General features: G+C 35.1%; 1 protein-coding gene across 1 annotated transcript in view; it reads left to right on the top strand.

Annotated features, from left to right (window-relative positions):
- The window catches only part of NAV3 (neuron navigator 3), a 144,550-nt gene extending 120,445 nt beyond the window's left edge, over positions 1-24,105 (top strand). The window contains exons 26-37 of the mRNA XM_063309338.1: positions 2,502-2,655; positions 5,187-5,361; positions 6,958-7,055; positions 7,470-7,565; positions 10,436-10,604; positions 11,331-11,566; positions 13,523-13,677; positions 15,293-15,364; positions 16,129-16,325; positions 17,654-17,772; positions 18,468-18,665; positions 21,307-24,105. Coding sequence (XP_063165408.1) covers positions 2,502-2,655; positions 5,187-5,361; positions 6,958-7,055; positions 7,470-7,565; positions 10,436-10,604; positions 11,331-11,566; positions 13,523-13,677; positions 15,293-15,364; positions 16,129-16,325; positions 17,654-17,772; positions 18,468-18,665; positions 21,307-21,426 — 1,789 coding nt within the window. The 3' untranslated portion in view covers positions 21,427-24,105. The remainder of the gene's footprint in view (positions 1-2,501; positions 2,656-5,186; positions 5,362-6,957; positions 7,056-7,469; positions 7,566-10,435; positions 10,605-11,330; positions 11,567-13,522; positions 13,678-15,292; positions 15,365-16,128; positions 16,326-17,653; positions 17,773-18,467; positions 18,666-21,306) is intronic.
- Positions 24,106-26,198: the final 2,093 nt, after the last annotated feature.

Genomic DNA, 26,198 nt, shown 5'->3' with positions numbered 1-26,198 from the left:
TGAAGCTAAAAATCTATAGGAAGAACAGCCTGCATGTATTAGCTCTCCCCTCTGCATTTCTTATGATGCCACTTCCCAATAGTAAGCAAAAATCTCTAAACAATAATTCTACTTGGTTTTGCTCAAACACAAGCAAAGTAAACTAAAAAAAACACATACTCAAGTATGCACATGCGTGCAAATGAAATTGTTAATAGGAGAAAGGAGGAGCCACTCCTGATATAAAATTAATTGCCAACTTAAAATGAATTGTGTCAAAAATATGTATTTCTCACAATACCCTGCCAACTTCTTGAATCACATTTCTTTCTTATCAGAATGCACATGTTCCCTTTTGTTCAATACCTGAAACTCTTTTGACCATGAATACAACAACTTTGATGCCTGCTGGTAGGAATGAAGCTGGTGTAGCATGGTCCAGCAGTTCCCAGGCTAGTAAGGACCATTATGACAACATATCCCAGCTGCCTTCTGTAAACCAAGAAGAAAATGGCCAAATATCCATTAACTTAGAAAGTAAGAGGAAGCAGCCCAGAATGTAAACCCTGGAGCACTGGCATTTACATAGGCTCTGACTGCTGAATACTGAGGTAGGCAGATCTGTTGTAACACACTTCATTCCTGATTGCAATAAAATACACACGTACTAGCTGAATCACATTTCAGAATCTGCTGCCCAATAGATCAATTCCAGGATAGATGGAAGAGAGTTGAGAGTCTGTAGAGTTAAATTTACAATCATGCTGGCATGAAACATGAGACTTGCCACTTTGCAGAATGTTCTGCTGCTGGTGGATCAAGAAATGATACTCATTTCAAACCATATATTAAACTGCAATGATGTGTTAAAAGGGATTTTCTATCTTTCTTTCTAGTTCACAGTTATGCACTATAATATTGCAGTCATGATTCCTCATGTGATATAGCTGTTGCTGAGATGCATCACTTCAAATTACAAATTGGGCAGAGGCAGATATCAAATATCTGAATGTTCTGACATGCTGAAATAATCTTTTGCACATTCATAACTAGCCTGTCATGGGAGATATCCTGTCCAAGCAGCTTCTCTTAAAATGGTAGCTTAAACGTGCCTTAAATTTAGGACATAAAATAGCAATCTTGTATGTAACAACTGCATCCCAATGCATGCTGATATAAATCCCACTGAACACAGTTAAACCTTAAAATTGCACATCAAGTCTTTTACCTGAAGATTTGGTTTCATAAATAAACATTGTAATTTATTTTGTTTGCACATTCAACATGATAATGACTGGCATAAACAAGAGTTGTTTAAACTGTGGCATGATCTCCATACTTAGTTATCATTCCCTCTTAAAGCTTTTGCTTTTCATTCTACTGCATTTTTTAAGTCTGTTTCTTTCTTGGTTTCTCATTTTCTAAACAATTTCCTTTACTTTCTTTCACTTGCATCTGTCTGTCTAATGCGTGTATATGCAGGTCATCTCTAATCTGGGCTCCAAAGAAAAGGCAAAATGGTCCCGTGATCTACAAGCATAGATCCCGGTAAATTGGCACAAGGAGCTTGGAGTTATTTATCCAAGAACTAGAAGGATGTTCTCTATTTTCTCCCCAAACATGTTTGCAGGCATGCTTTGAAAATACAGTATATCAATTATATGTTGTAGAATAAACTGATAGGTGTAGAGTATGGTTGCTATTCTACATCAGTTTAATAATGAGCACAAAGGACATGTTTTTATGCTCCAAAAGAAGGAATTAAAATTTGAATATTCAGTTTTAATTCAATATTAAAACTGAATTTCTTGGTTTCATCTTACATGGTTTCAGAAACAGAAGCATAATTTCATGTGTATACACTTTCTGCTATCTGTTATGCCATGCACAAATGTTTCCTGTTTTACATGTGGAATACACTCTGTGCAACTTAAGGAAAATGTTCAATATTAGTATTTTTGAAATAGTTGCAGATTAAATGTTGCAATCATAGCATAGACAGTTTGAACACCATAAAAAATCGAGACAGTTCACACATACTGATATTAAACGCAAGTGTTTTGCAACCTCATCATACATGTGTTGGACTGAAAGATAAATCACCTGATAAACCATATCAACAGATTAAAAGCAATAGTTTAAAATCAGCAATGAACTTTTAATTTGTACTATTTTGGAAACTGTTTACTTTTAATGAAAGCAGCGTTACTGTTTAATATAGGAATGATTTGCAAAATACAGTGATGCTGCATTTAGAGTTTAAAAAATCACTGTTCTTCTTATAAAAGGAACTAAATAGGAAATCTGTAAAAGCAACCTTTTAATTTTATCTAGATATTGTTTCCCCTTTTCATGTTTTTAAACTGAATTAACTAATGTTGCTTTGATGAAATTCTCCCTCCTGCTCCTAGGAATCAGCAGCAGAAATCCTCTCTGATTCTTTGATATACTCTAATAATATACTGCCTTGAGAAGAGAACGTTCCTTTAATCTTCTGCTCTTTATTTTCCCCTCTTTTTTAGGATCTGTGAATGCACAGAAGCAGAGGCAGAAATAATTCTGCAGCTGAAAAATGAGCTCAGGGAGAAAGAGCTCAAGCTAACAGATATTCGTCTTGAGGCCCTCAGCTCTGCCCATCACCTTGACCAAATTCGAGAAGCCATGAACCGGATGCAGGTAAGCTCTCTAGGATAACTGATTAGGGCATTATTCAAAAAAAGCCATTTCTTTAAAGCCCTCCTGTAACCACCCTGAACTGAACAGAGCCATGAAATGGGATCAGAGGCAAACATACAGCTGAGTTTCTATTGGGATTGAAAAATAATTAGATGAAATAACAGAATTAGATTGAACAGTCTGTTTCTAAAAAATATTATCTTGCATAGCATCCCTGTGTCGATTATTGGCAGAAATTCTCTATAATTGTCAGTTCTTTTGCAAAATGTTGCTAGGAGATAACTTACTCAAAAAGCAGAGTGACTTCTGGGGATTTAGAAGCATGCAGTCAGAACTACATCAATTTTTTAGAAGAGATAAAGTTCTGCTTAATTCTATGGCTCCAACTCCAACCATTCAGTGTTGCCTTTTTGTTCTATGACTTTCTTGTTCATCAGGTAAGGATGATGAACAAGAAAGATGTATGCTTTACATTTACTATGCAGTACTTCACCTACTATTTTAGAGCATTTAATGTGATTGCAATGCTATGTTCAGAGTGCAAGATTGAAGGAGAGAACACAACAATTCAGACCAACTCGAAATCAAGTTCCAAGAATTCGATAAAATGTTTCTCTTACCTGTGGAGCTATGAGCCCTTTTGTACTGAAAAGCTGAGTAGACGTGATTGTCACAGAACTCTGCTAAAGAAAGAGAACAAAACAATTCTGGAAGGAGAAAAGGACAGAATATAGTATATTGTTTATCATTTGCTTAATTTGTGAAATGCTAGAATAAAAATGAAAATTCAAAACCAGAATTTAAAACAATATACTGTAGATACCAGTTAATATCTATAGTACATAGTATGTAGTATATAGTATATAGTACATAGTATATAGAGGGCACGTTGTGGACCCTGTCCCCGAGAGAGAGGCAATTGGCAGGGTCCAGGAGGAGGGCCTTCTCTGCCATAGTTCCCACCCTTTGGAATAAGCTACCCCCAGAGATAAGGCAAGGCCCTACCCTCCCGGCCTTCCAGAAGGGGCTTAAGACATGGCTGTGCCACCTCACTTGGGGAGGGAGAGGGGATAGTTCATCATGGGGGTGGCTGGCGCCATAATACAGCCCTGGGAAATGTTAACATCTTACCATCTTGGGTTTTAGCTTTTTAGTTATCTATTTTATAATATTTATATATTTTTAGAGTTTTGTTATATTGTATATTTATATTTTATAATATTTTAATTGATATGAATTGTTGTTTTAATGTATTGTAAGCTGCCCAGAGTCATGCTTGAGATGGGCGGTGGAAAAATGTGCTAAATAAAATAAAATAAATACCTAGTGAAAGAGATATAATAATAATAATTAATAATAATAATAATAATAATAATAATAATAATAATAATAATAATAATATATTAAATTTCTATGCCACCTGACTCTCAGCAACTCTGGCCTTCACAATCCCCATACATGGATATTACTGAAAATCTGTGGGGAGATTTTCAATGTATTATAAATACATTGTATTTAAAATACAGTGCAAGCAAGAAAAACTCAGGATATTTCTGAACTATAAGAGTTCAACCACAGGAGACATTTGGAAGTTCTTATTCCAGCCAAAGGAGGAATTACATAATATTACCGATAGGGTAATTTATCCAAATTTCTGCACTTTCCATGTTTACTATTTTCTTATTCTGAAATTGTAAACAACTGCACATAAAATAGTAAATATGCAGAAAGATGTACAGATTTTGTCACTTACAGACTCACATACACATACAATTTAATAAAACTTTTGTGTGCAACTGTAATTATATTAGGTTAGGTCTTCTGTCTTCTATGTCCTGTATTCTGTGATTACTTAAGGAGTGGGTAAATTTTCCTTCTGCTTTCACTTACAACATTTGTTTAGTTAAATAATAGTTGTAATTGTCAAAATAACTGAACAGCTGCTGTCCAAATTAGAATCTTTGTATTTAATGTAGTGGTTGTTGTTTTTTTTAGTGCGCCAACATTAGTTTAATGGATTGATAACTTCTGTGACTGCAGCAGACCTAAAGGAAGAACTGAACCCTTTCTTCCCTTATGTAGAAGGGGAAGAAAGAGAAATTATATTTCTCTAATAATATAAATATCTTTCCTCTGAAATTGGTGTTTTCAATGGAAGGATATAGATCCTTAGTTTGATTTGGTTTAGTTGTTTAAGGCTATTTTTAATTCCATGAAGTCTCCCATTAAAATTATTACTTGGATGCATCTTAATAATGCAAGTAAACTGAGGCTAATTGTCATGGAATTAGATAGGCATTATTTTAAACCATAGTTACAGCTGTATGATGCATTTCAAAAATATGATATCCCCAAAGTTCCAGCTGCTGTACCAATGAAAATTCTCTCTCTATTTTTCCACCTGCATTAACTGTTTGACTTTAATGGTTAAATTATGATTATCGATAATACACTAGAGAGATTAAAAAATTTTTTAAATGAATCTTTGCTTCATTTCTTTAATTGTTGCTTACTTGTATTTTAAATGCTAGAATGAAATTGAGATTTTGAAAGCTGAGAATGATCGTTTGAAGGCTGAGACTGGAAACACTGGGAAACCAGTCAGGCCATGTTCAGAGTCCTCAAGCAGCACATCTTCTTCCTCTTCGCGACAGTCTTTAGGTCTTTCTCTGAATAACTTAAACATCACAGATTCAGTTACATCTGGTAAGTAAAAGTTATATTCGCTTAACAAATATTTTTGCATCAGGTACTACTCCTCTTTCTCTCCCCAGACACATTCACCCACACTTACATACTTCTTGCCAAATACAATTTTAGTGTCATAGTATAGAGAAATTTAATTAAAATTGGAAAGCTGTTCATTATATAAGTGACGTCTGAAAGAATTCATTATCATATAAAGGAAAATTGAAATATCATGCTACCTTTTGGTTGTTTCTTTCTATTGTATTGTACGTAGTAGGAGCAGCAGTAGCATTGGCTGGGCATTTTCTGCCTTCACCTGAGGAAATTTTCTGATCGAAGAAGCTTCTTCCATCAGCAGAATAGAACTCAGTATACAACCTATGTGTATACAATACATATGCAGCAAAATATATTGATATGGAATCATTAAATATGCATTTTTTCTTCCATGTGTCTGTATGTGTATATATTCTCTAATATTTTCCATGTTGTTCTGCTTTTTCATTATTAACATATACTAATACCAAGAACCTACCAGCATTTTACTTATTATTTGTGGCTACGTTTCTTCTTTTTTTTGGGGGGGGGGGTCACATTTTGAATGAGGTAACAGGTGGATGGGGCCTAAGGCTCCAGAAGTCTATAAGAGTAAATTTGGATTCAAGTCCCAAAGCAATCAAAAACATTACATCTGAAACTACAATAATACACTGAAGCCCTCATACACCAAACCCAAACCTTTAAATAGGCATGTACTATTTTGTTTTTGTAAAATGATCGATGTTCCAAAAATTACAAATGTTAAGGTTCCTCATATTTGATATCAAGCAGAATAGGCAACCAAAGATAAGGAAATTTGGCCAAACTTATTTTTGCCCTAAAACAAACATAACCCTTTTAGCTGATTCAAAGTCTTAATTTTCATGCACAAAAACCATAACCCTTCTTTCAGACTTGAAAAATGAACATGTTTTACTGATGCTGTTTACCAAACTGAAACTGTATATGAGCAATAATTTTCAGCTGAGTCATCCTTGCTTAATACTTGAAGATCGTTGGTGAATTTTTCTTCTAATTATTCATTTCATCTTGCATGTGATTTACCTCAGTCACATAACAGTAACATCTATTTAGAATTCTTTGTCTTTCCTTTTTGTCCATCTCCTACTGTCAACCACATGAGAGTACTATTGAAATGTTGATTATTTTTGTTGTGGCACCCAGCTGAACTCCTCTGCAAATGGTTGGTTGCATTGGATGCAATATGCTGATTAATCTCTTAATACCATAACCATCTTAAATATTCAGTAACACAGGGAGGTGGCTTTCAATCTATTTATGCATCCTCAATAATTAGATAAGTACTCGCATACAATTTGGAAATATTTCCCTGCATATATTACATTCTGACATCCTAAGTTGGAATCTGACTCCAAATGACAGAATCTGTGTATTCAAATTATACTGATTTACCGATTCAACCCATATTGCTTTTGCCAGCAGACCAAATGACAATATCATAGGCCATTATAATCATAGCCTTTTACAGAATATAGTCACACAAATTTAAGTTTATTTTTAAAGAGCACTTATATTTATTGCTTGCTTGCTTAGATATTTTACTGGAAGATGTTGCAGATGGAACTCTCCATAAAGAAGGCCAGAACGTTAAGATTATTGTCACAATAAACAAAGGTTACGGTCGATCGCAGGTATTCTGACTTCCAACTTTTATTGCCATATCATTATCTTAATTATCTTTCTCTAGCTGCTGCTATTGCTCTAAACACAGTTCTGTTCTAATCAGCAGTATATTCAGTGTAGAGCACAACAGATAATATTGAATGAATCCATTTTATTTTTCTCATCCTGTAGTTACATTGGTATCATTGAGATATATTGGCATTTTAGTATAATTATGCTGTGATTTACAGAAATATGTGCATTCATAATTATATCAAGAAATGTTTTAATATAAAATCTGCATCATATTTGTTACAATATCTATCGCATAGCTGAAAAAAAATAATCTTTTGAGAAAAATACTCAGATAAGCTTGACAAAATAATAGTTTGGCAGCGTTGAAGTGATCTCGTTCTTCTTTTATTTATCTCCTTTCTTTGTAGGATCAAAGAATACAGGCATATTTGATAGGTTCCATCAGGGTCAGTGGTAAAACAAAATGGGATGTATTAGATGGTGTAATTAGACGACTTTTTAAGGTAAGATTTTGCAAGTTTGGGAGAATAAGCATCAAGCAGATGTTGTGATAGATTTAGGGCTACCACATCTCAGCTGCAAAAATCCAAATGATTACTAGATGTCAGCAAAGAGACCCAGGAAATTCTGTTGGTGGGCCAGGTTTTTACAGCCCACATATGTTAGCCCTATGTTTGCAACCAGTTAACAGGATAGTTTCCTATGATCTGTTTGCCTAAACAAATAGATATGGGTAAATAAAAGGAAAACTTACATAAGGAGCCAGGACATTCCCTTCAATCAGTTCAATAAATGGAGCTTTGTAATCTCACAATTTAGGCCGATTAGGGTCAGTGCAATGAGTCTTTGTTTGGGAAAGTTTTGCTTTTCCAGAGTACCTTGCTCCAGTACCCTCAAGGATTAGTGTGTGATCATTCACCTTTTTAAAAAATCTATTTATTTTTAGGTAAGATCAAAATTGAGAACTATGGGAGACAGGTGGTACCTCAAGTAACCAGGCCCTAAGCCATGTAGGGCTTTATAGGTAATGACTAGGACCTTGAATCACACCCAGAAGGAAACTGGCAACAGATTTTCTGTTGTTTAGTGGTGCTTCCATGAGCAGTATGAAATAAAAAGCCAAGGGACAGAACTACTGAGTTCATGATGATGACATTCTCATTCTACATGATGCAAAGCCTTGCTAAAAAATTAATTTTAAGCACAACTGGAAGGTTGTCTAACTGAAAATAATTGTCCTGTTATGTGGCCTGAAGGTGACTTTTGAAGGTGACTTTTAAGGTAGTCTGTTACAAATAATAGTCCTCAAACATTTTGTTAATTAAAAATATGTGTTTGAGGGGACAGAGGACACCAAAGAAACTGCTACGCTTCTTCACATTATTTTCCCTGGAACTTCTAATGTTTTTTTGCCATTTTTAATTAAAATAAAGTTTTAATTTTCTTCACTGCATTATCTCAACCAATCAGAGACCATGTAATTATATCTGTGAGCCTAGTAAATCCCCTTCACACAAAGGAACAGCTTATAAAAAATTAGATTTGGAGCCATAAATCTATTTTGGAGGTATATGCATCTGTTGAGTTTGGTCTTCATGTCTACATTTTAAACATGGATGTCTGCTAAGTAAATCTAAATGCATTTATATTTCTATATATTATAAAATTCCAGAAGTATAAAATTCTAAAGTATTTGGAAAGGTTTTCATTTTCAGACCCAGAATGTGTGGAGTTTGGATGTGGAACTTGGAATGCAGTCTTGGAAAAGGATCTGAGATGTGCTTCTATAGTTCTGATCTGCATGTGCCCATTTAGGAAAAACATATGTTGAGAAATCTATAGGTAATTAAAACTGGTAATCTTATACATCAGGACAAAGACAACTGTATTGTCCTCGCTCAAAAGTGCTAAACCATCTCAAGTTATTAAAAACATGCATTGGTATGGACAGCACCGTCACCATTAGAATGTGTATTTAAACATACATCTGTGGAGTCCTTGGTGCTCTCTGAGCCTTGTTATTTTCTTGCAGACTTTTCATTGCCAGACTAGGCAACATCTTCAGTGCCCGAAGATGGCACTGAAGATATTGCCTAGTCTGGCAATGAAAAGTCTGCAAGAAAACAACAAGGCTCAGAGAGCACCAAGGACTCCACAGTTCAACCCTGAGCTACAAATATTCGCTTTGATTGGTAAAACATACATCCAAATAAAAGCAATATATGTGAGATGGACAACACATGCATTCAGATGCTCAGTGTGTATCCAAATACCCTAGTTCAACCTTTGACTAGTTTAATCTATTTTATTCATGCTAAATTGCATATATTTTATATTATAGTAAATGTCAAAGCATGTCTACATGAAACCACAAAGAGAGGTCAGCCACTGGTCCGTCAATATGTGGATGATACTCTCTTGTACATCTCTATCCTGGGCCATGCTAGAAATGTCCTCATTTGGTTTACTATAACATGCTGTACTTGGGCTGCCTTTGAAGATGATTTGGAAACTTCAGCTAGTGTAAACTATAGCAGCATGACTGTGATGAGTGAGAGCCTTTTTAGCAGGATTTCACTGATACTGCTGGTGCTGCATTGGCTACCTCTTGTTTCCCATTCAAGGTGCTGTTTATTACATATAAAACCATATATGGTTTGGTTCCAGATTACCTTTGGAACAGTCTGCTCCACATGAAATGTTTCCATCCTGTGTGGTCCAATCAGGAGCAGTTGCTTCACATTCCCACCTTCCAAAAGTTAGAGAGAGAGGAGTGAGAAAGCAAGCCTTTTCCACTGCTATGCAGTTCTCTGGAAAAATCTGCCACTTGAGGTTCAGAGGGCCCTACATTCCTAGCTTTTAAAAGGCTGATTTGCAAGGTAGCCTCCAGATTAGAAATCTTAGCTTACTTAGAATTGCATAAATACACTTGAGTAAATTGAGCTTCATTTGCAGATGTGATAAACTGGCCAAAATGCCCAGAAGTATTTTTTTTCCCCCCATAAGGGTTAAGGGATTGAAATTTCTGGCTTTCTCTAGTTTTTAGTTTTTATTGTGATTATGGTTTTTAAGTATCGCTGTGTTTTATTATTATAAGCTGCCCACAATCTAGGTAGCTGACAAGATAGAAATCAAGGTAATAATAATTATGTCATATAAAATCCACCAAGAAATACTAGAAATTTTTGAGTTATTGATTTGTTCTTTGACATTTCCATCTACAACTTAATGCATATTCTTTATCTGAAATTGTGGTTGTGAGAGTGACATACGAATCAGTAGGTTAATTATTCATTCATGCTATTGCAAACTATGAATACGTTTGCTTTTTTATTATTACATTACATTCGCTTTTTTATTATTATTATTTTAGGAATATGTTTTCCGAGTAGATCCATCTACTAGTCTCGGTTTGAGCTCAGATTGTATAGCTAATTATTGCGTAGGTGATATAATTAGAGCCCATAACCAAGAAGTGCCTGAATTGCTACCTTGTGGATATCTGGTTGGAGATAATAACATAATCACAGTGAATCTTAAAGGTAACACACACCTTTAATTTGTTGCCTTCTTCTTCTGCATACTCTGTAGTGTTGTTTTCCTAAAATACTGTGCAGCATAGTATAAAAACTTAGTCTTACAATTACTTGCTTAAGTGTTCTTTTAAGTAGCATAAACATTCAGCTAAGGATACAAGTAATGATACAACATAAATTAATAAAATGGTTAGATACCAATTTGAAGTGGAACATTTTTATGAATAACAGACTACAAATATTAAACAGCCTGCACTAAGCCATCTGCCCTCTTAGAGTTAATCTATAAACAAGGTAAATAAATGTTGAAGAATGAGGGGTTAGGATTCTGAATCATATATTTCAACCATATAGGCATTGCGGCTTTCCAGTGTGAGGGGCCTTCAAATGAACTTTCTGATAGGGTGATAGGGCGATGTTTCCCACCTGCTAACCCATGCTGTAATCAGTTTGACCTTTTTGTATTTAAGTGTCTCAGACATTTCAGATATGCCTTGCTGCCTCACCTAGTTTTCACTTCACATTTGCTTTGATTGCAAATGCTTATCTAATCATGTTGCTAAGACATGATTGTAATTAAAATTGTAATCGTACATTAAAATTCAATGAACTGATTTTTTTTAAAAAACAGTATAAAAAGTTATTTCTCTAAATGATTCCATACTTTGCCAAAAACAACATAATGTTTTTTTTTTCCTTTTTACCCTTCTTGGTTTTGGTTTTTGTTGTCAGGAGTAGAAGAAAATAGTTTGGACAGCTTTGTGTTTGATACATTAATTCCTAAACCAATTAGTCAGCGGTACTTTAATTTACTGATGGAACATCACAGAATTATCCTATCGGGACCTAGTGGCACTGGAAAGACCTATTTAGCCCACAAGCTTGCTGAATATCTGATAACTAAGTCTGGCAGGAAAAAAATGGAAGATGCCATTGTTACTTTTACTGTTGATCACAAATCAAGCAAGGTAAGACCTCAGAAAAAGAGCCGTAAATATTATGAATGTTAAGGAACAGCATGTTTCATTCTTAGAGCTATGTAATAACTGAATTTTCAATATTTTTACTGAGCAATATCTGACAATTGTTTGCCTGTTACTTTCCTATACTGGTATTACTTACATCTTCAATGATTTGCCACAGCATATTCTTACTCATTTTGCCATTTTTGTGCTATTTTTCTCCTTCTTACTTAACATGTAACCAACTGTTTGGTTTGAGACAGGTAGGTTTACCCCTTTATACAAAATAGGAATATGATACATCTTTGCTGCTGCAGCTTTTTCGAATATCCACACTTACGTTTCACCGTCAGTAATGTGTGGTCCAGTTGGCTTATGCCTGGCTTTTTATACAGTTAGCCATAGTACTATCTGGATCACCTAAGGAATGCACTGACCTTGTAGTCTTTATATCTCACAAGTAATCTTGGAAAATGATGTTTGGGGCTTATAATCAACTGTTTAACAGATATATATGGAGTTTTACAAGATTCTATTTTCTCTTCCATACTAAAACTATTGAAACTACTGAGATAAATTGTACAGGGATTTGGAGTAAGGTATTGGAGTCAGTTTTATATCTTTTTCACATTAGATTCAGATGTAGCAGTTAGCTCCATGAGAGACTGTTTGGAGACTGCAGTGGACTGGATGAGGGTGAATAAACTAAACTCCATCTATATAAGGGAGAATTACTTATGGTGAGTGGATGAAGAACTCAGGAAGTTGAGGATTTACTTTAAAAAGAGTCACACTTTCCTAAAAGTTAATTTCCCTCACTTGGAATTTTAGAAATCAATTGTAATCTCAGATTTTCAGGTATAATAGTTGCCTTGATTTAGATTAAAATCATGTAGGGGACTAAAAAAATTAAATAACAAAGGGCTACACTTCTTCCTTATGTTATGTAATGTCTATATAACATGGTATTGTTAATTGGATATTCAGAATCCTAAGTCAAATAGATTTAGCAAGTAATCCACACCTCTATTTGGTGCTGCCCTTGAAAAGTGTCCAGAAATCGCAGTTGTTGAAAAAGGCAGCAGCTAGGTTGCTAATTATTGCAAGTACAGGGACCATATTATGCTTCTACTGAACTCCTTTCCAATTGCCTACAGGTGCTGGTTGACCTTTAAAAACTTAAATGGATTAGGTACTGGTTATTTGAGAAGCTCCCTTCCCCTCATAGGATCCTGCCTGATTATAGAAATCAGCAGAGTGAGCCTTTTGAAGATCTCTCATTCCCAGAAGCTCACCTACCTAGTATTCAGGGAAGGCCTTTTTCCTGTGTTTTCCCAAAGCTAGAGAATGGTCTTTCCAAAAAGGTGATTCCCTGGTTTACAGGTATTTAGCAAAATGATAAAAACCCATCTTGTCACAGAGCTCTCAATTCTTAGTTGAATTTTTATTTTAATGATTCTGATTTTAATTTTGATTTTGAATTATAATGGTTTTCAATTTTGTATATTTAATTGCTTTTACTATTCTATAAACAAAAAAGTGGAAAAAGAGAAGGAGAAGGAGAAAAAAGAAAAGATTATGCTTATTAGAAGTCCTGAAAGAATGCTATAAACATTCAGCTTAGGTATATAGGTTCTTCCATCCACTCAAGAGAACTTCATGATCAGGATTCCTGGTCACATGAAATAGCTTTCATGCATTTGAATATACTCAAATTAAAAACTCCTTTTACATATTTTGCTACATTTGTGGAAGTGGGGGAAACAGATTAGTACAATTCAATTGTACATATTCAACAATATACCATAAATATAAGCTTTGGATAAGATGCTTAGGCAAAACCTCTTTGCTTGAGACTGCAAAAATCATTTTATGAACTTAGCTTTAACAAAAGATTCATAAATGTGAAGTTGGCAATAGAAAATACTTCTGTCTTATTACATTATCCTCCTTTTCTTCAAGGATGTTCAACAATATCTTCTTAATTTGGCTGAACAGTGCAGTGCTGATAATAGTAGTGCTGACCTTCCTGTGGTAATAATTCTTGACAACCTGCATCATGTTGGTTCTTTGAGTGACATCTTCAATGGTTTCCTTAACTGTAAATATAACAAATGGTAGGTTGATTCTTTAGTCATTAGTGCTGTGCAGCCTCCCCCAACCTGGCAATCTTCAAATGTGTTGTATTGAAGCTCCCAGAATTCCATGCTCTTATGACCTGGCTATAAGTGCAGAGAGTTGTAATTCAATACATATACAGGAGGCTAGTATAAGGAATGGCAGAATATGATATGAAATTGTGAATACATTCAGTGAAGTTTAAGAAATGTTTTAATCTCATATTTTAATTAAGAAGAGTGGCCTATTATTATACATTCAATGCATTTCATTTGAAGTCCCCCTCCTCTTCCTCCTCCTCCTCCTTGTTCATCATCATTATCAAAACTGGGGGTGTTACAGAATTGATTTAAACCCAAAACATAAAGCAGAAATGAATATTTTATCATATCACTTTCAAACTGAGATTTATTTTTTTTTAATTTATTTATCAAATTTATCACTGCCCATCTCCCCCCCAGGGAGGGACTCTATAGTCTACAGCTGGTCCAAATCAGTTTTGCATGTTTTTAATCATAAGTGTAGTCTAATAGACATATCACTTTGTGATTTTAAAAAAAGGAAAAATGCATAAATGCGTGCATTGAGTTTGATAAACAGGTTCCTATGAACAGATACAAAGTATGCAACTTTCCTTACTCTACATGTTACTGTATGCAATTGTATAGCCAAGAATTGCACGGCAAATGTTATAAAAATGTTATATGACATATTGTATTAGTTTGGAAAGTGAAAAGTTCATTAAAATGTGGACTCAATAAAATTCTACTTATTTATACTTTACAGTTTTTGACATATGGCCTCATGTTTAAATAAGAATATTTTAATAGAGATGGCTAAATTGCTTTGAGTAAACATTTCACCTTTTTCGATAAAGTAATTGTTGCATATCATACCTACAGAATCACTGAAATAAATTTTAAAAAATCATTTGGACCAAGATGTTATAGAAGGCTATGCTAATCTGGAAAGTAATGAAAATTAGTAAGTGTCAAAGTTCAAATGAGAGCCAGTCTGATCTAGTGGTTAAGGCATCAGGCTAGAAACCGGGAGACCGTGAGTTCTAGTCCCACCTCAGGCACAAAGCCAGCTGGATAACCTTGCGCCAGTCATTCTCTCTCAGCCCTGGGAAGGAGGCAATGGCAAACCACTTCTGAAAAACCTTGCCAAGAAAACTGCAGGGACTAGTCCAGGCAGTCACCAGGACTCAAAAATCTGACTTGAAGTAACACACATGCACTCACACGCAAGCACACGGACACATGAAGTTGAAGTAGCAGTTCTATATTATCAGTTTAATAGCTGATACATCCTTTACTGGTGTCTGTAGCATAGCTCAAGAATATATTTAAGCAAACTTTTGAACCCTAGCATAAGTGTGTCCAAAGGGACTTTTCTGAAATATAAATATACATATTTCGTATTAAAATGTTAAAATGAGTTTACTTTGGCATTGTGACTACTTCATAGGCTCTCCCTTTTCAATATTCAGAGATTAAGCGAGTAAGGATTTTTCTGTGGACACCCTTGCTAATTTTAGTGCTGTTTTTATTTTATTTTGTTAATATTCTGCACTTACTCAATTTTGCTGGATGTTTTGTTTTGTTTTTTAAGTCCCTATATTATTGGAACGATGAACCAGGGAGTTTCATCATCACCTAACCTAGAATTGCATCAAAACTTCAGGTAAAGATTCTTTCTGTTTAATATCCATCATATGACTCAGGTTCAGAACTTTAAGGCTATTTTTTAAAAATTTTAATAAGATCATGATTGTTGCACATATGGTTATATAAAACAAGAAAGCATATAAAGTCTTTGATTTTTTTTTTTTTTTTGAAAAGTCAGATGGAATGAAGATATACTACCACCATATTTAGGGTTTTTTCTGTCACCATTGCAAAAGTGATGTGCTATTTGACTTGTCACAAGATAGCAGAAAGTACAAAAAACTAAATATATTAAGATCTAATAGCATTTTTCTTCATCATTGACCTCAAGACCTAGAATTGAAAAAACTATGCATTATTAGCTAAGACATAAGTGTTATCCTCCTGTGATAGAACAATAATCTAGCTCAAAATCTATTTACTGACAGAAGCTAACCAAATGCCAAAGGCAAGTTCACAAACAGGATGTATAGTCATTATCCATCTTCAGTGATTAATTGCTAACTTCAGGCACTGAGAGAGATGTGAACACAGAAGATGCTATTTGGTTTTATAAGAAACTACAAGCTATATCTTAAATGCAGTGATCAAAACTTTTATTTTCAGCAATTTATTCTGGTGGCTATCACATCAGCTCATGGAAACAGTTGCTGTAGGTTAATAATAGGGTAAAAAAAGTACATTTTTGTTTGTTTTGGGTCTACTGTAAGACTTTTCTGGGTGGCCTCAAGCTTTGCATTTGGATTCCATTATTTTATTGATCTGTTGTTTTGTGTGTAGATGGGTGCTGTGTGCTAATCACACAGAGCCTGTTAAAGGACTGTTATCCAGATATTTGAGAAGGAAACTGATTGAAACAGAGCTAGAGAGGAATGTCCGCAATAATGATCTCATCAAAATTATTGACTGGATTCCCAAGACATGGCACCATCTCAACAGCTTCTTAGAAACACACAGTTCTTCTGATATAACCATTGGTAAGACTTTTACACTTAAGAATGTAAATTAAGAGTTAAAACTGAACTTTGAAGCTTATTTTACCTTATAAGCTCACTATGAATGTGTTGGGCTAATGGCAAAATAACCAATAGACTATCTTTTATGTCCAAAGAAAATATCTGAGGGTCAGATGAACAGAAAGTTGTGTTTGCAAAATTGATATTGTTGTTACATTTCTGGATGTGTTAAAGAATAACACAAAGCCATTTATTCTCATTAGACTTAGTGTACAATCCCCCTTAATTTATACTGTCTTGGGCTTCCTTGTCCCATTCTGCTGTCAAAACAGTTAGTCCTGACTAATATAAAGATATAATTCAAAACAAAACAAAACAAAAATATTTTAAAATAAACAAAAATAAAATGTATGTTCTTGGAGAACATATTTCATCACAATTTTTGTTTTTCAAAATTCTGGCTTTTCACATTTCTTCATGCCATTAATAATGTACATTCTAATGTGGCATCAGAATGGATCAGCAAGCAGCAATGGGAAGCAGGGTAGACAGAGAAGTCTAAAACTCTTTCAGAACTCTTGAGAAATACAAGAACAGGTATCACTGCTTCAAAAGCCCTCTTCAGTCACTATAAATCTGTGTTAAATAATCATGTGAGAAATGGTGCCCCAAGACTGGTGGACACTCCATCTGCATGTTTTGCAAAAATTTCTTCCCTGAAGAAGAGATCAAAGAAAGTTTCAGATAATGGTATGCTTCAAAAAGAGAGATTTCTTTTAATTGAACTTTTTCTATAAACATCCCTAAGTGGCACAACTTGTTTTGGCAGTTGGCACATAACAGCTGGAAGTTGCTACAATGTTGATAAGCAATGCAGAGAGCTGATGGTTAGTGTACTTAAGAAACAGTCACCTTGTTTTCAGATGAAATGTCTTCAGTTCTATTTCTGCCATTTAAACAAAGGCCTACTGGAACCAGTGAAGGAATTGGTCTTTAAAAGTACATTACCCATATTTCTGTTCACAAAATGCCAGATGTTATAAATATTTTTTTCTAAATCATATGTCTAAAAAGGCTAATGCAGAAAAATGTAGTTGTGCTTCATGAAAATGCCGACACTAAAATGCAATGTATATCATATGGACAGTGTATCAGTTGTGTCTATCTGACAATAGAACAGCTTCAATTAGATTTTCCCTTCCCTTGTATGACACCCAAATTCCCTTTATAAGAAGGGAACATAATGTACAGAGAAAAAGACAACATGAGCAACCATGCTGTATGAACAAAAGTCCACGTATGATACTGAATGTAATCTCATATTTTTAATAAATATTTTCTTATTTTAGGTCCTCGCCTTTTTCTCCCCTGTCCTATTGATGTTGATGGCTCTAGAGTGTGGTTTACTGATCTCTGGAATTATTCCTTGGTGCCATATATAATGGAAGCTGTGAGAGAAGGACTTCAGGTAGGTCTCTAACCAAACAGCAATCTGAGTCCTTGGGACCGTGAATTTCATTATTATTTCCAAGGGTTGATTTACAGAAACAACCCAAAATTTGTCAGGAGTGGGAAGCATAGTCTAATTTTTAGACCTTCATAAAATTTGTGTCCCTATCATCACAACCATTGACAGTGCCTGGAGATAATTTCTTCAGATCAGAAAAGTGCCCAAAGGAGTGGAAACTTACTCTGGCTACATGACTATTTAATATTCAGTGGGATTCTTACAGATTTCTTGTAGTGTTTTGCTATTTGTTAATAGAAATGCCCCATTTAAATACTGGTAATCAGTGAGATAGTGATCCCCCCACCAAAATTTTAGTATAATCTTGTAGAAGTGGAATATATATGGGTGGTGGTAAACAAGTTTGGTGGTAAACAAGTTACAATGGCTAAGAGTCTGGAAAGCAGACCCCACAAACATATGAGTCATATCCATTTCTTGGTGTCACAGAAACTTAAATAAATCCAATAATGTTTGATCAGACATTGTTCTTGTAAATTAAACAGATTCTTCATTAATCAGAACTTATGTTGTAGCATTGTGAGGCATTCAGGGTGAATACTTGCTAATAACTTGGTTCATCACTTCCATTCCAAAATGTATTTTAAGAAAATGAAATGAGACATTTTTACTTTTCTTTTGGGATATATATTTAGATGTATGGTAAACGTGCACCTTGGGAAGACCCCTCAAAGTGGATAGCAGAAACTTGTCCGTGGAGTTCACTGCAGCATGATTGGTCATCATTACTTCAGTTAAGACCTGAAGATGTTGGTTATGAAGCTTATGCATCTGCCAAAGAAGGAACCACTTCAAAGCACATTCCACAGATGGAATCGGAAGGAGACCCTTTGGTAAAATCCTTATTGTTTTTTCATATGCTTTATTCAGTGGAGCTTTTCATTCTAATTGCTTATTATATGCAACAGATGAACACTTGGTTGGCTAAATTTATTCTACTTGCTGCTTTGGCTGCTCAGATAAATTGGTACTAGTTTGCATGTCTCCTTATATTGCCATGAAGAAAACCCTTAATGTATAACCCCCATTATATTAAATTTAAGACCCTTCTTAGCTTTGCATTAATTCACTGAATATGTACAATAAATCAAAGTATGAATCAGACTAGGGAGTTACCATTTCAGAATATATGGGTATTTATATGCCAGTCCTAAATTTTGACCCACTCTCTTAACGTTCCATCACACTTCATACTGAGCAAGAAAGAGAACATTCTGTTGGGGTCATAAATGTCTGGGCACTCATTTATCTTAATGGTATCTCTGAATACATTTTATTGCTTTCTTTGACAAAGGTGAATAGCTGTGAATGAGAGAGAGGGCACACACATTAGGAGTGTTAGGAGACAGAAGCAAAAAGCAGAGGAATATTAGAGATATGTATATGTGAAAAAGAGGATTTCTCTAGGAAAATATTCAGAAGCTGTAAAAGAAAACCTGCAGAGTAAAGAGATAGGTTTACAGATTGGAGCCCTTCCTCCATCAGAATGTAAGAAGGTCCATTGAAGCACTGAACATGTTGCCTAGTCTGGCAATGAAATGTCTGCAAGAAAACAACAAAGGTCAGAGAGCACCAAGGACTCCACAAGAAGGTCCATGCTAGATCAAGCCCTAAGACCATTATGTGGCCAAATGGATATATTTGGGATGCCCAGATATCTGGATTGGAGGATGATAGCACCTCTCCATGGTCAGTCACAGACCAGTATATAAGTCAGCCTATGATTCAACAGCTTGTAGACAGCTACCTAGCATGTATAGCAACTAATAGTTTGACCTTTCATAAACCTCACCAGTCTCCTTTTAAAACTATCCAAATTGCCTCCCTTGCTATTGCTAACATCACATTGCACAATCTCCCTGCATTTACTTTCAGTGGATAAACTGAAGTTCTAACACTGTTAGGGAGACATAGAAAATCTTTCATCATGTTATCTATGCCATTCATAATCTAATATCCCTCTGCCATGTCTCCCCATATCCCCCCCTTCACTCCAAGCTACAGAGTTCCAATTGCTTTAGTCTTTCCTCAGAGGAGACCTGCTTCATTTTGATTGTCCTTCCCCCCCCCCTCTATAGTATCCTTCCTAAGATGCAGTGACCAGAACTGTACACAAGCTTCCACTCTTCTCCATAAATTTTTGCTGGTATCGTAAATAAGGGCTAGCAAACTTCTTCAACTTAAGGCAACGAGGCTAAATGCCTATATGACAGCAGTAAAGCCACCTTGATCTTATGAGGCTTAGAGAAATCTGAGAAGGTGTAATAACATGTTTTAGTCTGGTTTTCTATTTTTTTACATATTTTTGCTCAGAGAAGCTATAGACCTGCATTGTAATAATATGCTATTTTAAAATGCTGCCAACATAGCCTTTTCCCTGAACACTGTAAGAGGAAAGATTTATAAATGTCACCTCTAATTATGATAATTTTAAGCTCTAAATGTCTTAGAAATCTCCAGTGCTCTTGATGTTAAGTAAAATGTGCTTAGGGCTCTTCTGGAATCCAAAAGTAATACAGCATTGTTTTGTCGAGGTCAGCTCCTGGACAGCAGATGGTGCTCTTGTATTCAGCCGTTGACTTTCACCCATTCCGCTTCAATATGTATGCAAAACAGATCTGCTTCTTTTTCTCCTACCACCATGCAAAAAAAGTGTTCTTTTTTGTTTGTCTGTTTGCTTGTTTGTTTCCTTATCCTTGACAAGGACTAGAAAAATGAATCCAGGCCTGGTTTAAATAATCCATCCTCCCTTCTACTTTGAATGCCGTACCTGTTGCTTTTCCCCTTTAATTGTTTCTATGCTTTTTAAGACTTAAACTTAATTCAGCAGATACTTTGGAAAACCCTTTTGGTCAGCTATGTTTTGTCAAAGCCCTGTTCCATTCTGAAGAACTGCTGCACAATCACGTCTGCCTTTGACAATTATATGACATAAAACAATGGCATTATGGCTGCTCATGCCTATCATGTGAAAATAATAAGTTTCTAAACACACACACACACAAACACACAAAGGCTATCATAGCATGAAAGACAACACTGGATGGAACCTAGTAGCATCTATTTGCCTCCATGCAAAATAGCACAGAAACATGTGTGAAACATGTGTCCAAAAATGTGTATAATGGGCTTTAAAAGGCTTAAGGCAGGAATTTCTCATAACAATGAATAGTCATATAGTTACACAAACAAGCAGGGTTGGGAGAACTTATATCTAAAGCTACATAAGTCAAAAGAACTTTCTTTGAAAAGGAAAACTTTTTTTTCAGCAAATGTTTCCTAAAATGGCTGTAAACAAAGGACTTGTAAACATAAATGGTTGAACATTTTTGTTAAATTAAAAAAACAACAACAGGTGGAATGCATTACAGTATTGCTCTGCAACCATGATCAGTAAAATAGACCTGATTATTGTTAATCTGAGTTAACCTAACTCTTACATCAATAACACACCATACTGTATTTCTTTCTCAGATGAACATGCTACTGAGGCTCAAAGAAGCTGCCACTTTCTCAAGTGCCCAGAGCTGTGACAGTGATACTGCCAGCCACCATGATGATATTCTGGACCCTTCACTTGAATCAACTCTCTAAAGGGGGCATGACTTTGGTTAGAGGATGCTGATAAACCTATACGTGCGTTAAGGGCTGCCAGTAGCATCATGATGGGTGGGGTGGGTGCTGAAAGAGCATGGGTGTGCTGTGTCGTATGGAGGCAGCTGATTTAAGCAGTAAAGCAAATCAGATGTGAAAGCTTGGATTTGTTCAGTTTCAAGGGAAAATAGCCTTTAACAAGGGGGGTATGAAACAGATGGCACACATACTAGCCAAACTGGAATCTTTTTGAGTCTTTTATTTTCTATTCCTGTCTTGAAAGTTTACAGTGGAAGCATTTTATGTGACACTTCAAAATACCTGGAGGTGCTGAATTCACAGTTCTTGTGCTCCTCCTCCTCTTCTCCTCCTCTAACCTCTTTGCTGCCTCACAGCACATATTCCAGATTGCAGTGATGTTCAAATTATATTCTGCTGTCCTTTCCAAAACGAGGTGGACATGAAATAAAATTAAAAGGATGAGAGGGCATCTAAACTCAATAAGCACAAAACAGTATTGTGCAATTACCTGACAAACAATACTGTGATATGCTGGATAAGTGCCAATTTGATACTAAACTGCCATATTTGCAGTGATGTGGTTCACCAACTTTTCTGTTTGTGTGTGCGTGTGTGTGCGTGTATGTGTGTGTGTATTGAAAAAAAGTCACCCATTTTTATATCCAAATTGTTTTTAGCCACAGTGGTATTTTTTAAACACCCGCCCACCTGTTAACAAGGTTGCTGCTGCTGCTGTTAGGCAATTCTGATGCTGACTAAAGGTTGGCTTGGGGCTTTGTTCTTAGTATTTCGGGTGGGGGAAAAGAGATCATTTCCTATGGTGCTGTCTCACTGCCTTAAAACCGATTTCTAGACAATGTTACAGTTGGTTTAATTTGTTTAAACCATTGATTATTTACACTGTTTCCTTTCTTCATTTTACTAATGAGAGAGCATCAGTGAACACAGTAGCCTTGTGTTTATATATCAAGATTTTTTTTAATTAGGTGGCTAGAAGGATGAATTATTAATATAGATATAGATATATTATTTTTATCTTCTGTGAATCAATGACCTACCATCTAAACTATTCAAGTGACCCAGAAGCCACTTCTAATTAAATATGACTGAAAACAAAGCAAAGAAAGTCCAACATAGTTGGCCATATCCCATTTAGAAAAGAACTTATTTTAGACAGAAACAGAGATCTGTTACATTTTACACAGCAGAGCTGGGTTCACTTGATTTAGCATGAGCACAAATTGTTCTTGATTTTCCTCCCTCCTCTTCCCCCCCGCCTCATTTGAAGCATGCTATTTTAATTGCAGTTGTTGTACATGAAGAAATTCAGCATTACAAAAACACTGACACAGTGCTATTCACTGTGCAAGACAGAAATGTTTTTACTGTAAGAGGGAAAAGGTGGGGGTGATTTTGCACAGTTTACTGGGAGGGTATTGTAAATACTGAAAATAAAAAGTGTTGCACAAATGAAAGCAAACAAAACAGTGACAGCAACAAAAATACAAAACTATACTTTATTCTATTGATGTTAAGAAATGTTTCATTTACTGAGAATACCTATACGTTGTAAACAAATCAAGAGTGCAATCTGTACTATCTGCTTAAAAAAGGAAAGACAGATAAACCTGGTACGTTCAGCCTGTATTTAGAATTGTCATCACAAGGCCAGAGCTATCCTTGCTAGAATGAATATTTGCACTCTTTAAACCAATCTATCTTTAAAGAAACAATAGAGGCTATCTGTCCTGGCAGGATACACCAGACTGAAGGAAGACCCAATCAGAGTAATTGGATATGCTGGTTAAAATTAATATAAATAATCTAAGGGCTATAGTATTCAACAGACATGTACTTTAACCCCCAATCTTGAAAGGACCCACATGGAGCATGTCCACTTACAACAATAGGACATGTGCCGATGAAATACTTTCAGGATACACATAGCCAATGGATAACTTCAGGACATGTAACTGGTGCTACTAACTCCTGCAACAATATATTTTGCAAAACAAATATCAAAGAAATCAATGCAATTTTCTTTGTTGCATCAGCTGTGGGTCTCCTGCATGGTGCTATTGCCCTAATAATAAAATCTGCTTTTATGCATATAAAATGTACTAAGATTGATTTTTAGCAGCAAATATTAGCTGGCTGTCTCATACTGTTAAGCAGCATGCCACTCTCTGGAAAATGACTAAAACAAAAGCTGCTCCTTATGATTGATGTAGTCTAAAACAACGTATAAGCCCAGGAACTCCTGCCATTTTCAATACACATACACATATCCTGTATGTATATACTACATAATACCATTTTCCCTGCAATACATTTCAGTGAATCCACTTAGTTTACAACTTTAAAAATTTGTTTGTGAAGCATTTGTCTGTATACATTTTATATTTTGTACATTTTTAATGTAACATATTGTGTAAATAGACAGAAACAGTGAGATAAATCATCTGAAAAGTTTTGTAGTCTTTGTAAAGCCCTAATAATAAGTATTTGGTGTCATCAGACTTAACTGGATGATGTATTTTATATTGATTTATTGTTCTTCTAGCTTGTAAACCAGCTTGCATATATTTTTTGCAGGTGTGCACACTGTATCTGTCTAAATTATTACTTTGCCATTAAAGTGGAATTATTTATTGACAACTGAGTCTGCTATTTTTAAACTCCAGAGTTTCAGCCTTTGATTCCATTGTTTGGTGCAGACTATGGAAAAACTTTAAAGAACCATTATAAATATTAGACATCTCGGATTATTGATTGAATTGCTTTCTAACCTTACTACAAGGATATGAGTTCGTCAACAACGGGTCCTTATCTAACCCTATTTTAATAAATGGAGCAGTCAAACAGATCTATTTATTTGCTCCTGTCCCATTTAATTTGCATATCAATTATAGTGTTTCAGCCATAGAATGAGAATCATTTTCTCCCCTTTGCTTAATAGCTGCAGAGTACTCAATTTGATATAGGCTGATGATATGGCACTTATATCATGATCCATGTTGAGATTAGGCTTAGAAAGTTGTTGGCTAGACTGGCTGATTACTGTGATAGGAAAAAAACCGAGGATTAGCTATTATAAAGCCACAGTAGTGGTCTTTGGTCACAGCAGAACCAAACATACACTGTCAATTAATGTCCAGCTTTGCCCGTTCCTTAAATATTTGGATGTCCCTTTCCAGAAGTCATTAGCCTGGAAGGTAAACCTTAATTCAGATTTAACTCACTGGGTATATTCTAAAGTGTTTCTACTCCAGTGGAGATCAGTCACACACTTCCCTGCACTCAAAATATTCCAGGGAAAAATAGTTCCACAGGTTCTGTATGGGAAGGTGATTTTGGAATGGAATGAGAATGTAGTTGTGCAACTGGAAATAGTCTAGAATATGTTAAAGAAAATCCTGGGTCTTCCATAGGGCACTCTTGCCACAAATTTTAAATAGGATTACCCTCAGTCTCTATTAGAGTTCAGTTTATAATGCAAATTCTTTTAAGAAACTCCCAGGTTCCCAGATGATTGTTTTGTCAAATGTTGCTACTGGCATTACTAAATGAAGGGTAAATATATTATATTGTGAAATTATACTCCTTTCCATCAACAGGAATTTAAATACTGGGGTAAAAGATTTCTCAATGATTTCTGGAGTGGAATGCTAGCAAAGATGCAGCCTTGGTGCAATGCTCAAGATCTTATCTTTAGTATCCTCAGTTTAAGCAAATTTTTTTGCAGCACTTAGTTTCACCAGCAGACCAATATATTTCCAAACTATGTCCTTTAAGGTAAATTCCACAAAAGTGTGGGAAAGGCAGCCAGCACAATATTTTAAGGAAAATAGAACATGGACTATCTCTGTGATTGAGTTGGGAAAGAGATCACTACAAGTAACCTGCCAATGTTTTGCACAATGCAACATTTTAACAGCACTTTAAGAAAAGGTGGTTTTAGGCAAGGGACATTGTTCTGTCTGGTGCCTGCAGCAGCCCAGATAAAAGAGACATTCTTATCTCTTTCTTTTCTCTGACTTTGCTAAATGAAAATAATTGTACAATAAGGAAGGGGGGTTAACAACTAAATCAATTTAGATTTCCCATCCTATTCAAACTGGAATCAGTCATTGTATGTATCTGTCTTTTCTTTCAAAATTAAACTACCACCAATATATAAATGGTTGAAAATATTTAAAATTTCAAATGTATATCTAGTTTTTTTAATTTATATTTATTAAAAGTTTTTCAAAAGTAAAAATCAAATCAAAAGAAAAAAGGAAAGAAGAAAAAAAGAAAAAAAACCTTAAAGTTAAGAAATACAATGACTTCTGACCTTCTTTTCAACAAATAATTACAATTTTATATTCCCTTCTCCTGCTTAGATATAAGTTCCTTCAGCCCCTCATTTAATCTACATCTTTCTTAAAATTCAAACCCATAAATCATCATGTCATTTTTTCTTTTTTCAGCAAAAAGTCCATATCAGGTTTCCAGTCTTTCAGAAAAGTTTTTGTTCTTTTTTCCCTGACCCGACAGTTTAGTTTTGCCATTTCTGTGAATTATATCCACAGTTTTTTACAATTTGTTTTGTCTTCTGGTACTCAAATTTTCCACTAGTGTCAGAGTACAGCATTTCAGTTCTGTTGTATTTTGTTTGGGGCTAATTTTATTCTGTTTTGAGCTTATTATATTTCTGCTCTCAATCATACAACGTTGTTCCTTAGGTATCCAGTTTTGGGGTCTGCAAA

This window comes from Candoia aspera, chromosome 7 (genome assembly GCF_035149785.1).
Source record: "Candoia aspera isolate rCanAsp1 chromosome 7, rCanAsp1.hap2, whole genome shotgun sequence".
Classification (NCBI taxonomy): domain Eukaryota; kingdom Metazoa; phylum Chordata; class Lepidosauria; order Squamata; family Boidae; genus Candoia; species Candoia aspera.
The sequence above is the reverse complement of the archived record's forward strand: the minus strand, read 5'-3'. Positions and strand labels throughout refer to the sequence as shown.